The 12,569-nt window shown below is 43.5% G+C and overlaps 1 protein-coding gene across 2 annotated transcripts; it reads right to left on the reverse strand.

The window, feature by feature from the left end:
- Positions 1-365: 365 nt before the first annotated feature.
- On the reverse strand, positions 366-5,418 carry LOC120688200 (protein NRT1/ PTR FAMILY 8.3-like). 2 transcript variants are annotated; one of them, XM_039970388.1, is made up of 6 exons: positions 4,092-5,418; positions 3,808-3,913; positions 3,514-3,731; positions 3,208-3,419; positions 2,893-3,054; positions 366-1,631 (listed from the first exon to the last, which is right to left on the reverse strand). In XM_039970388.1, exons 1-6 carry the CDS (start codon positions 4,140-4,142, stop codon positions 803-805), a joined length of 1,578 nt encoding a protein of 525 aa, XP_039826322.1. In that variant the 5' UTR covers positions 4,143-5,418; the 3' UTR covers positions 366-802. The 2 variants fall into 2 exon arrangements, with proteins under 2 accessions (XP_039826322.1, XP_039826321.1); XM_039970387.1 differs by having other exon boundaries at positions 2,893-3,419; positions 4,092-5,417.
- Positions 5,419-12,569: the final 7,151 nt, after the last annotated feature.

The raw sequence follows: 12,569 nt of genomic DNA on the forward strand, positions 1-12,569 counted from the left end.
CAGACTGCCTGGAAATACCGGTCAGACCGATTGGTCTAGGCTGATCGATTTGTTGCCAATTTTGGTCGTCAACACTCTGCTAGGGCTTTTTACTTCATTCTTAGAACCTAATATTATTCACTTGACATATCTGTTAGTACCATGATCATATTTTCACACAATGACCAAACTCACGAACTATAGTCTAATGAGGCATGTTCCTTGCATACTCCCTCGAATTATCATGAAATTCTGGTTCACTCCTCAAACTCAAATGTGTATATCATTGACCATTTGGTTTGAAACAAGACGCATTTTCACACCCGAGACAAATCAAATGTGCTTTTGCTTAGTAGGTGATTTAATCTCAATGCTGAATAAGTATCGAATCAGACAGCTCAAATCCAAATCCTATACTTGAACCTTCCATAGTTTTAGACCAGTCTCAGTGGGAGTGTCATCGACACAGTTACCAAGAGCATAAACTAGGTAATCGAGCCGGAGGAGTGTCATGGTGATGACACTCCTCTCACATTCCATGACACTCTATCATCTCTCTCTTCATAAAAATTTTATCACATTAGCAAATTTAATGCTCATGATAGTACTCCCACTGAGACTAGTCTTAGTACAACTCAATCAAACTAGAACATGTCAAAAGCAAAGTTAAAATTTGACTTGAATCCAACCAGAAATCATGTTACCCGGCATGCATGGACACAGTCACACAGATGGCAGTTTGTGTATTCTACTATTAGTGTGGGCTTGGAGGAATTACTGCAGATGGTTTGTTGTCGGGGTTTCATAGATTGACGCATGCTTCTCACAAGGCTGTGTTGTTGTTATTGCCTCTGTACCTCATGGAGCAATGCACAAAGTGCAGCAGATTCACCACGCCCAGAGCAGCCATCAACCAGAAGAAATAGTCCAGGTGCCCCTCGTTCAGGTCGTCCGGGATCCACCCGGGCTTCCCGCCGCGCGTCGTGAGGGCGGCAACGGCACCGAGCACCGCCGAGTTGAGGTAGTTCCCGGCCGCGATGGTGAGCTGCGCAAGAGCGGTGCCCAGGCTCTTCATGCCGCCGGGCGACTGGTCGTAGAAGAACTCGAGGATGCCGATGGCCGTGAACACCTCCCCTGCGCCGAGCAGGGCGAACGCCGGCGCCTGCCACATGATGCTCGTCATCGTGGGCTGCCTGGCTGCCGCGCTACGGGCCAGCGACAGCCGCCTCGCCTCGACCAGCGCCGCGTACACCATGGCGACCACGGAGAGCGCGAGGCCGACGCCGAGGCGTTGGAGCTGCGACAGGCCCCGCTCCTTGCCGGTGGCGCGCCGGGCCAGCGGCACCAGCGCCGCGTCGTAGACGGGGATGCAGACCATGACGCTGATGACGTCGAAGGTCGCCAGGGACGCCGGCGGCACCGTGAACGGGCCGACGCGGTTGTCCATCATCGCGCCCTGCTCGATGAACGTTGACGACATCTGCGCGGTCACCGTGAAGAACAGCACCATTGATGCCCATACGGGGAACATCCGGAGCAGCATCTTCAGCTCCTCAACCTGAGAGACCGTGCAGAGCCTCCATGGGTTCTTTGACACTTCTACGCCTTTCTCGTCCGACGATGCCGCTACGATGGCGGCCTTGTCAAAGAATCTGGAGCACAGGAGACGCGTTCAAATGTGAGGTGATTTCCAATTTTTACGATGTTAAGGTGACATGTCTTAATTAGAGCAGATATTTTCGGAAGGAAATTCAGCCACTAATTTTGTATTTATGTACCAGGCTCGTGAAATAACACGAAGATTGTTTCTTCAAAAAAAAAGAAATAACACGAAGATGTCAATCATTGTGCCAGGTGACGTCTTGCTGATTCAGTTAACTTATATATAAAACTCAACCCAATGCATCTATTATCTTATTATTTGGCCAACAAACGGAGCCTCCACGTTCGCTCTCAAAACCTAAAAATTCCCACATTAATCAGAGAAAAATAGAAAAATAAAAATTACCCACCACTGTCATTATAATAAAAATTAGCCTAAAATACTCCTGTGCTTAATGACAAATCACCCACCAATGCCATTATAAAAAATTAAATATAAAATATCATTTAGCTATGTATCGATTACAAACATATACTATTAATAAAAACTAAAGTTAACAACAATCAATCAAAATAAAAAGAAAATAAGAATAATTATATGCATAATATTATTAAAGCTCAACAAATCAAATTGTTATGATAGGTAGATCATATTTGAATTGTTTAACCAACAATAAGACATAATTTACACTAATGAACATGGTAATATATGGTAAAAAAATAGTATAATCTTTAAGTAAGGATACAAAGACATGCAAACTTTTGAATTTTCAATACTAGCCGCGCAAATGCGCGGGCTATACGCCTAGTTACAATTAAAATCGAGAAAGGGGCGAAACTCTAGCTTCCCAGTACACAATTGTGTGTGTTTTCGCTCAAATAAAAAATTGTGTGTATCTCTGAAAGCATTTTACTCAGCGAGGACTCTGTTTTCTGGATTTAGTGTTCCAAGCCCTGACCTGCGGCACCAAAACTACAGGAGGAACAGTCGTGTTTAGGCCTTGTTTGTTTAGTTCGCGAATTTTTTTGAATTTTGTTACTGTAGCGCTTCCGTTGCTATTTGACAATTAATATCTAATCATAGACTAATTAGATTTAAAAGATTCATCTCATCGTTTGCAGAGTTAAACTGTACAATTAGTTATTTTTTAACTATTTTTAATACTCCATGCATGTGACCGAAGATCGATGTGATGGGTACCGTAGTATGTAGAAATGCACGTGCAACTAATCTTAACTAGCAGCAGGTGAACACTTCGTGGATGCCAACTTCCAACAATAATTTGATATGCTTGGATCTAGCTGAAGTACCTGAATTGAGGGGTATGCTGAATCTTGCAATTTGGTCGAGTTGGGGAAGGCACCTCATGCAGAGCAGAACAGTCTGCAGGCAACCCCAAATTGTAGTTCCTGACAGCTGCAACGACCACCTGGGTGACTCTTTTCAGAGGACTCCCTTCCAGTTTCTTGTACCTGTACACCCTCCGACCGGCGACGAAAGCGACGAGCCCAAACACTATGAGCAACGTCGCGATCAAGAACCCCACTCCCCACCCAACATTGTCCTGCACCCAGACCAGCACGGTACCGGACAGCAGAGAACCGATGCTGATGGAGAAGTAGTACCAGTTGAAGAAGGAGGCCTTGGTGACCTTCTCCACCGGGTCGGCGCCATCAAACTGGTCGGCACCGAGGGCAGAGGTGCAGGGCTTAATGCCACCTTCGCCAAGGGCGACAAGGTAGAGCCCCAGGTACACCGTGAAATGACGAATGCCATTGTTGTGTATTGTGCCCATAAGCAGGGGTAATGATGCTGAGACTGTCAGTGTTAGCATACCCTGGCAGAAGAAAGCCGTCCATTCAGAGTTGCAGATGGAAATGGCCACATACTACAAATTTTGTAATTGATATACTTTGCCTGTTGCAACTTACAATGGTGTAGATTGAGAGGAAGATTACTAGTGTCCAGTATTTTCCCCAGTAGGTGTCGGCCAAGAAGGCTCCGATGACTGGTGTGAAGAAGCAAGTGCCGATCCAGGTAGACACATTCTTCGCGGCATCGACATTGCTCTCGTGGAGTTCACCCGTGAGAAAGGTGACCAGGTTCTTTGCAACTCCGAAGAAGACAAAGCACTCGACGAATTCGGTACCTAGCACATTATCAAGCCTCAGTATGGTGATATCTGTTATGCAATTGGAAGAACTTATCTGCTGAACAAAAGCTACCTAAGATCAAGAAGCACGCTCTCCAGTTCCCCGTGGTTCGCTTCAGAGCAGGCTGATTGTTAACATCAACCGTTCCATCGCTAGTATAAAGCGAACCTTCTTCATCCTGAAAGATTAATAGTATCGAGACTGTAACTGGTTGGCCATAGTTACTGTGTGTCTTCTTGCATAGGAAAAGTTGCAGGTAAACAAGAATTCCATGTCTTTCTGACCAACTAAAGTTCAACTATGCTATGTGAACAACAATATTAACATGGTAACTTGGTAAGGTGCTTGAAAATCACCTGTGAGGGTAGATGAGGAATCAGTGGCCTCTCATCTGCTGCTCCTTCCATGGCACCCTGTGAGCTTCAGCAATGGTGCCGAACAGATTTGGAGATGAACAACCTCTTGCACTCCCACTTCTCAGAAGCACTTCCTATATGATGGTCCCTCTGCTGCCTGCAGCTGGACAGTGACATGCCAACAAATGGCAAGAGTACAGCACCTTTTTGCTGAGTGCCCGGCCTTGTGTTTTATCTGGCGATTGATCGTGGCATGGACTCGAAGCTCAACTCTGGACCCATAAAACTGGAAGGTAGATCAGGAGATTTTGGATTGGTTTACTACACTGGCCGATGGAACTAGTTCGGACAGTACGAAAGGAACTCACTCCTATACAATTCAGTAACAACCAACCCAATCTTCTTTAATTCCATGTATGCTCTGCATCTTATCTTTTGTTTGCCCTTCCGTGAAATAACGGTACCTTTTTAGAAACACTAAAGAGCGGACCCAGTCCACCCCAATCAACTCTCTCCCTCTCGTCAGTGACAAGAGGACCCCACTTGTCATAATCTTCCGCTTGTCATAATCTTCATCTTCCTCCCGCCTAGTGGCCGCCGGCCCGGCAGCACCTCAGCCGGCGGAGTTGAGGCGAGCACGGGCGGAGAGGAGGCGAGCGCTGGTGGATTTGGTGCACTCTTGTGATCCAAATTTGGACCTGCTGCTTCCTGCTCGCTCGAATTGATCAAGCGGAACGGCTTGCTGTGTTGCTCTGTTCAGACTTGAGAGAGGGAGGGAGGGAGGGAGAGCTCCTACGTTTGCGCTTGCGCCTGCTCGAGCCGAGCAAGCTCCCCTCACCGGCCAAATACTCCGGCCTTACTCCACCATTGTCAAATCGCCCACGCCCAAGCCCACACCCACTTCACCTCACCAACCACCGCCTCGACACCACCCCGGCCCCACCGACCACTGCCCGGTCAGGGATTTGAGTTTTCCCCACCGCCTGGAGCTCCTCCGCCGCCCAAATTCCCTCGGCTCCGGCCACCAAAACAAAATCGCCGCCACCTAAAGTTACCTCACCACCTGTGCTCCGTCCCCACTCCCCAACCCCTCCTTCGACAACTCCGGCCACCGATGGCCCCATGATTCGCGCACAGCCGATGAGCCGCCACTTGCGCCGCTGCTGAATCGAGTGGAGAGGCGCGGGGCTTCCTTCGCTTCCGCTTGCGCCCGGAGGATAAGAGGGGCCCAAAGGGAAGGTCACCCGAGAGGGGCAGGCGGCCAGGCGGCCAGGAGGTGCACCACCACCGGGCAGGTGGAGCACCGGCGGGGCGGGACTGTTGCGCCGGTCTGTTTTGTCGCGGGCGGGTGGGGGGATCTGAAGGAAACAGAACAATCAACCCTGTTTAGTTTTAAAAAAATTTGCACAATGTCACATCAAATCTTCTCACACATACATGAATCATTAAATATAATTTAAAAAATAACTAATTATACAGTCTATCTGATTAGCACGAATCTTTTAAGCCTAATTAATTAATAATTAAACATTATTTGTTAAGTCATAATGAAACATTATTTGTTAAGTCATAATGAAATATACTACGGTATCAAAATTCAAATTTTTTCACCAACTAAACACACCTTTAAGGGCCTGTCTGTTTTTTCAGCTCTCCACAGCAAAAGTTAGGCAGCCACGAGAGAAAAAAATTTGATGTTTGGTTGCTTACCTCATGATGTGACCACCACAGTTTTTATTTGTGCTGTTCCGTGACGATTATGGCGTAGAAAAAGCTCGGCACAAAATGTGACAGGTGCTGTGTGGCGGTGGCAATCTGTGGCCCCAAATCAAACATGCCTTTAATTTTTCGAACTTCTCATAGCCTTTTAAGCTAGAAAGTTAAACACATGTTCTAGAAGTTAGTGTTGCATTTTTTAACCTTGTAGTCTTTTTCAAATGACCTATTTTCTTGGAGTTATTTTCTACGTACAGTTTTTGAGCGATTACGTATGTCTAAAATATGTATTTCTTGTAATATATCAGGTAGCTCATATCTCGAAACTATACTGGTTTTGGGACACCAAAATTTCCATACCTATCCGCATGTAGGGTATTTTTTAGATGTAAACTAGACTATACTATTTTTTGAGTTTGTAAAAAGATGGCGACAATATGCAGCTGGCAATGAGCAATTATTGAAGCAAAACTCCCAAACTGGTGCGTACTGCAAGTCTAGAATCAAATAGTCTTGCAACTGTTCTTATTTTTTCTATTATATTTATTTGCCCTTTTTTTTAAACCTCGTATAACAATTTGAATTTTTTTTTAGAGAAAAAGTTCCCCCGCTTTATTTCAGAGAAACAAAGCATGTCCAAAACATAGCAGTGTAGACGTACATCCTCATGGCATATTCGAAGCACGCCCACTAGAGTTCAGAGTAGCTAAACGATTACGACTAGCACAGATAGGTAGGACAGAAGCACAGGCAGTAATGCAAATGGACTCCTCGGTAGACAATCCATCATCTTCAGCGTTCACCCATAGAGCATTGATAGAGGCTCTCCCAGGAAATGTCTCCAAACTTGATCCGTTCCCCGGCAATGATCTTGTAGGCGAGTACTGGGGCACGTTGGGGAGGCCGAGAGGTTGCGCCAATTTGGAGTAGAGGCTTGTCAGTACCTGATCCAGTAGCTCCAAGTCCCCTTCTGAGAAAAGGATCCGCCATTTTTTCACCATGTTGCATAGCTTTTGCAAAATAATCTTCTCCCCCTTCCAACCTTTGCCCTGGAAGCACATTTCGTTACGGAATTTCCATAAGCACAACATCAATGCGGCTGAGAAACAATTCATAACCTTATATTTTCTATTACTAACCCACCAATGGGCAACCGATTCAAAATTAACACCCAGGGAAATATGAAAAATCTCAGAAAGGTAAATCCAAAGAACTTTGGCAACACAGCAATCAAAGAAAAGGTGAGATACCGTTTCCTGTTCAGTACAAAACAAACAGGAGACATCATCCATATGTCTATGTTTCTGGAGATTCATCCTTGTTAGAATCTTGTTGTTTGATAGTAACCAGAGGAAGATATGAACAGGGGGGACACAAATCCCCCAAATACTAGGTGTAAAAACAGGTTGCACTCCACGGAAGCTAATGGTTTTGTATAGATTTTGTACCGAGAACTTGCTGCTACCATCAAAAGTCCAAATGATGGCATCACAATCATCAATATAAGAAATAGACTCAGCCACTGAAACCAACTCTTCCCACTGTTGAAACAGTCTAGGTGAGACAGCTCGTCTAAAAGAGATTTTTAGAGTTTCACCATCCCAAAGCTCAGCAATGGTCATGTTCTTTTGCTCAGCCAGGACATAAAGTTCCCAGAACTGAACTGATAAACTACTATTTCCAAACCATTGATCTTCCCAGAATCTAACAGAGTTCCCATTACCAATCTTCCATCTCACTCCTAATTGTGCCGCCTTGCTGGCCCAAAGAACTCCCTTCCAAAAAGGGGAGGAACCGATTTCAGTGCAGCAAAAAATATTTGGTTTTTGGGTGTTATAGTTGTGGTCAATAATCTTCTTCCAGATGGCATTATCAGAGAGATTATATCTGTTGATCCAAGAAGAGAGGAGGCACATGTTTAGACAACCAAGATTAGTTATTCCCCAGCCACCAAACTCTTTCCTTTGAGCTATAGTCTGAAAATTGGAGAGATGGTATTTATGTTTACCATGTTGATCATTCCAGAGAAAATTAGTCATGTGAGATTTAATATTTTCAATGGCCCATTTTGGAAACTTGATTACAGATAAAGGATAGACAGGTATGCTGGCCAGGCAAGAATTTAAGACAGTCAGTTTACCTGCACTAGATAAGAGTCTTCCTTTCAAGCCAGCAATTCTTTTAATCAACTTGTCAACAACAGGCTGGATGTCCTCTCTTCTAAGTTTTGTGTAATGCAGGGGAACCCCAAGGTATTTATTAGAAAACTTGCCTAAGTTGCAGCAGAAGAGTCTAGCTAAGGCCAAGTCCTCTTCTTCATTCATATTCATGGTTAAGAGATCACTCATACCTGACAGATTTTCAAAGCAGGCTAATAGCCATTTGAAGTGACAGGCTTGAGTCAGGTTATTTTGTAAGAATAAAATTATATCATCTGCATATTGTAGGCTAATAATACCCCCTTCATACAAATCAGGGAGTAAACCACAGATAATCCCTTGGCTAGCTGCTCTAATGAGCATCCTAGTGAAGACATCAGCCACTAAGTTAAAGAGCAAAGGGGACAGAGGGTCTCCTTGTCTCAAGCCTTTTCCAACAGAGAAGTAAGGGACATTTTCATCATTCAATCTAACACAGACTGAGCCACCTTGGGTCAACTTAAGGATCCAAGCAGTCCATTTCTCACTAAAACCCCTAGACTTTAGGACCTCCATGAGGAAGTCCCAATTAACTTTGTCATATGCTTTTTCATAATCTAATTTCAAGATAATATCCGGTTCTTTCTTACGAGCAATTTCATAAATGATTTCATGTGCTGACACCACACTTTCAAGAATGAACCTGCCTTTAATGAAGGCTGTTTGATTTGGAGAGATCAGCCTGTTAATAACTTTAATCAGCCTATTATTCAGAGCCTTGCTAAAAAATTTGAAGCTGCAATTGATAAGGGCTATAGGTCTGAATTTTTTCATTTCAACCACATTTTCCTCTTTTGGAATAAGAGTTAACATAACATAATTGAGTCTGGCTATATCCAGCTCATTATTTTCAAAATCTCTCACTAGAGCCATAAAATCAGCTTTGATTAACTCCTAGAATTTCTGATAAAAGAGGAAGGAAAAACCATCTGGCCCTGGAGCTCCATCAGCATAAGAATAAAAAATGGCTTACTTAATTTCCTCTTCAGAGAGGGGGGGCATCTAGATTTCCATTTTCCTCAGTTGTTACCTTATCATCCTCTTTCCAAAAGGAGGAGTCAAGGTGGATGTCTAGTTTGTCTTCAAAGGCAAAAAGGTTTTTGTAGAAATGTGTAGCAATCTTTATCATTTCAGCATTTTCAGTAACTTCACCTTCCTGTCCCTGAAGGACTTCAATCCTTTTCTTTCTTTTCCTTTGGTTAGCCATAGTCTGAAAGTAAGAGGTATTTCTATCCCCTTCTTTAACATTTCTATCTCTAGATCTCTGTTTGGCTTTAATTTCCTCCATAAGCCAGATATGTTCTAGCTCCTGTTTGACAATTTGCATTCTTGATCTATCAGCATCCTCTAGAGTATTTTCTTCAGAGAACACATCTAGGAGGTTGAACTCCTCAAGGAGAGCTTGTTTTTTTTTCTTTTTTAGGTCAGCATTAATATTTAATGACCAACCTTTGAGTTTTCTTCTAAGGGTCCTTAGTTTGAATTGTCAAATATCAATGGCCCTTGAAAAGTGGCAGGGAGTATTCCAAGAATTCTTAACTATGTCATATACACTTTCCTGTTCCAACCACCATTTCTCAAAACGAAAGAGATAAGGTTTTCTTTCATGGTTAGTACCAAAATTGATAACCAGAGGCACCTGATCACTACCTAATCTTGAGATCCCTTTAATATTAGCTGAGGGATAGAAAGCTTCAAAGTTGGTTGTTGCCAGGACTCTATCTAAAACAGCCATAATTGGTTGTTCTTGATTGTTGGTCCAGGTGAAAGATCTGTTTGGTTATTTAAATTCTATAAGGCCCCATTGGTTAATCCACTCATTAAAACAATCAGCCCAATGGTAATTAATATTACCATTATTTTTTTCAGAAGTACCTCTAATGAGGTTGAAACACCTCCAATTAAATTAGGGCAATCCCAATCTCCTAACAAGCAGTGAAGTTCCTCAAGAAATTCATGTTTATGGTCATCATAAGGGGACCCGTAAACAGTAATTAGTCTCCAAGAAAAATTGTCCTCAACATTGGTGACAAGAGCAGAAACACAAAAGTTTTTAACATTCCAGACTAAGATTTTGATCTTAGAGGTTTTGAAGCCTACAAGAACACCTCCAGCAGTACCGTTAGCAGGCAGAAAGTTCCAACTAAATTGCCCAAAGCAATCAAAAAAGGATTGATGGAAGGATTCTTTTTTAGTTTCCTGGATTCCCACAAAATCTAGAGAGTTGTTAGAGATAAAGTCTTTTAAGCACTCTACTCTGCCTGTTTTATTCAGGCCTCTAATGTTCCAGAATGCACCTATCATTAACAATTGTGGATTTATGAGCATCAATGCTCTTTTGAACCACTTGAGACCATGTCTCTTGCACTAATAAAGGCTGAGGGATAATGTCCTCATACCCTTGGTCAGCAAGACAAGTACTGTTATCAAATAAGGACTTATCTACCTCCAGCTTACTTGGCAATAAAATTTCTGGAAATTCCTCTTTAAAGAGGCTACTTTTGGTATTTTCATCCCTAATCATAGAACCACTATTAGCAAGAATTGCAGTATCATTACTACCTAGAGAAACACCAACGTTACTAGACACTTGGGCTAAATAATGTGTGTCAAGAACAGCAAAAGAGTTACATGTTTTTATTGCAGGTATTTCTAGATTCTGATAACTTTTGAGCTCAACAGCTTTCTGAAGTATGTTCCTGTTGTCACCAAGGTTCCTTCTTGGTCTTTCAGTCAGCAATTCAGGTCCCCATTTTTGCTTCTTCAACTGACGTTTCCTCAGTTTTGGTGGGGTGGCAGCCTCCTCTAATTCATTTATCAGGTTTCTTTTAGTGTTGGAGAGAAAAGTCAGATCCATATTCTGAATTTGTTCATCCTCCTCAGCATCAGACTCACTGGAGATTTCTAATTCCATTGCTCTCAGAATAGTAGCCCCATCATTCTTGTGAAAACTTTCCTCAGCTAATTCTCTGAACTGATTCCATTTTGAGTAACTTTCAGACTCCTGGACTGATGGCTGATCATAACACCCCATTGTCTGATTATTTAGAATTTGGGAATTGTCACCTGACTTAGTGAGATCAGGACTAGTGCCCAAATTCACCTGGCAATCATCAACTTGGATAGGTTCCTGATGACACAGATTCTGAAATTTAAACTCTGCTTTGGAATTCTTCTCAAGGGTCAGAGGTGGACTAGTGTCCAATCCCTCTTTAGCCATATCTTCCTTAAGCTGAGAAGCCTGGATAGAATCTTGAGGATAAACATCAGGATAGGGTGCAGATTTATTTTTCAGTCCTGTAACACTCTGATGGGTACCACCTCTTGTATTGGGAGCACTTGTAGATGTGTTTTTTGGTAGTCTTTCAGTTTCCATGTGATTATCTCTGTCAGGATCAGGATCTAAGTCATCAGCTTCGTCATCATTATCATCATCACCATTGTCAGGGTAATCAGGATTAGAAGCCCCTCCTCCCTTCAGTTGTTCATCTCCCTCTATCACCAGAGAGACAGTATATAGCTTCCTTTGCATCTCAAACATTCTTTCAGTTGGTATTTTGGATGGATCTCTGCAAGCTAACTTCACTCTCACCACTTCATAGAAAGATTTAAAGATAGTTGGCCAGTCAACATCTAGCATAATACCAAAGCTTGAAGTAATCTGCGCAAATACTTTCCAGTCACACCATTTGGGAGGAATTCCTCTAATCTGAACCCAAATCTCTTGGAGCTCTTCAACAGGATCAGTTTCTCCAACCCATTCCAGAACTTCCACTTGAACACCAGTCTTCCTCAGCCCAAAGGATGGATAGTTCTTGATGTCAGCAATTTCTTTATGTGGGGGGGGGGGGAATTTGACCAAAAAATTACCAGGCTCAAGCCCTCTAATTTGCCAAGGCTATTCTCTGCAGTATATATCAGCCAACTCTTTCTCCAATTCCACTAGAGTAATCTCTCCAGTAAAGACCCTTACCACACCACAATTAGTCAAGTTTAACCACTGGCTAGGGCTCTTCTCAGCTACTTCCACATGATAGAAATCTAAGCCTAAGCTTGCATTGCCATAGTAGATAGCATCAGGATAAGGTTGATTCCAGCGGAGCAAGCATCCATATGGTGACCAGGTATCGCACAAATAAAGCACACTTTAGGTTTCCCACAGATACCCACAAAATGCCCCGGTTACCCACAATTAAAGCAAGTCAAGGAGCGATATCTAGCATCAATTACTGGAGGAATATCACCAGAGTTGTTCTCCTGCTGAGATTTCTGTGGCTTACGCTGGGGTTGCGGTGGTGGGCGTCCTTGATTCATTCCTTTCTGCTGTTGACGACCACCCACAAGAGTCTGCTGTGGCCTCCCCCTGATTCTGCAACAGAGGTTGATTTGGGCGCTGAAGCTGTTGTTGTTGCCGAATTGGGGGTGGAGGCGGAGGGGCCTCACGGCGCAGAGGTCGTGGAGGTTGGGGGCGCGGCTGTTGAGGGTGCGCCTCCGGTTGCCACACCTATCTTCCCCTCTCTTCTGCCATCTTCCTCTTCACCACTTCCGCGTATGATTCCCGTTG

This window comes from Panicum virgatum, chromosome 9N (genome assembly GCF_016808335.1).
Source record: "Panicum virgatum strain AP13 chromosome 9N, P.virgatum_v5, whole genome shotgun sequence".
In the NCBI taxonomy this organism is placed as follows: domain Eukaryota; kingdom Viridiplantae; phylum Streptophyta; class Magnoliopsida; order Poales; family Poaceae; genus Panicum; species Panicum virgatum.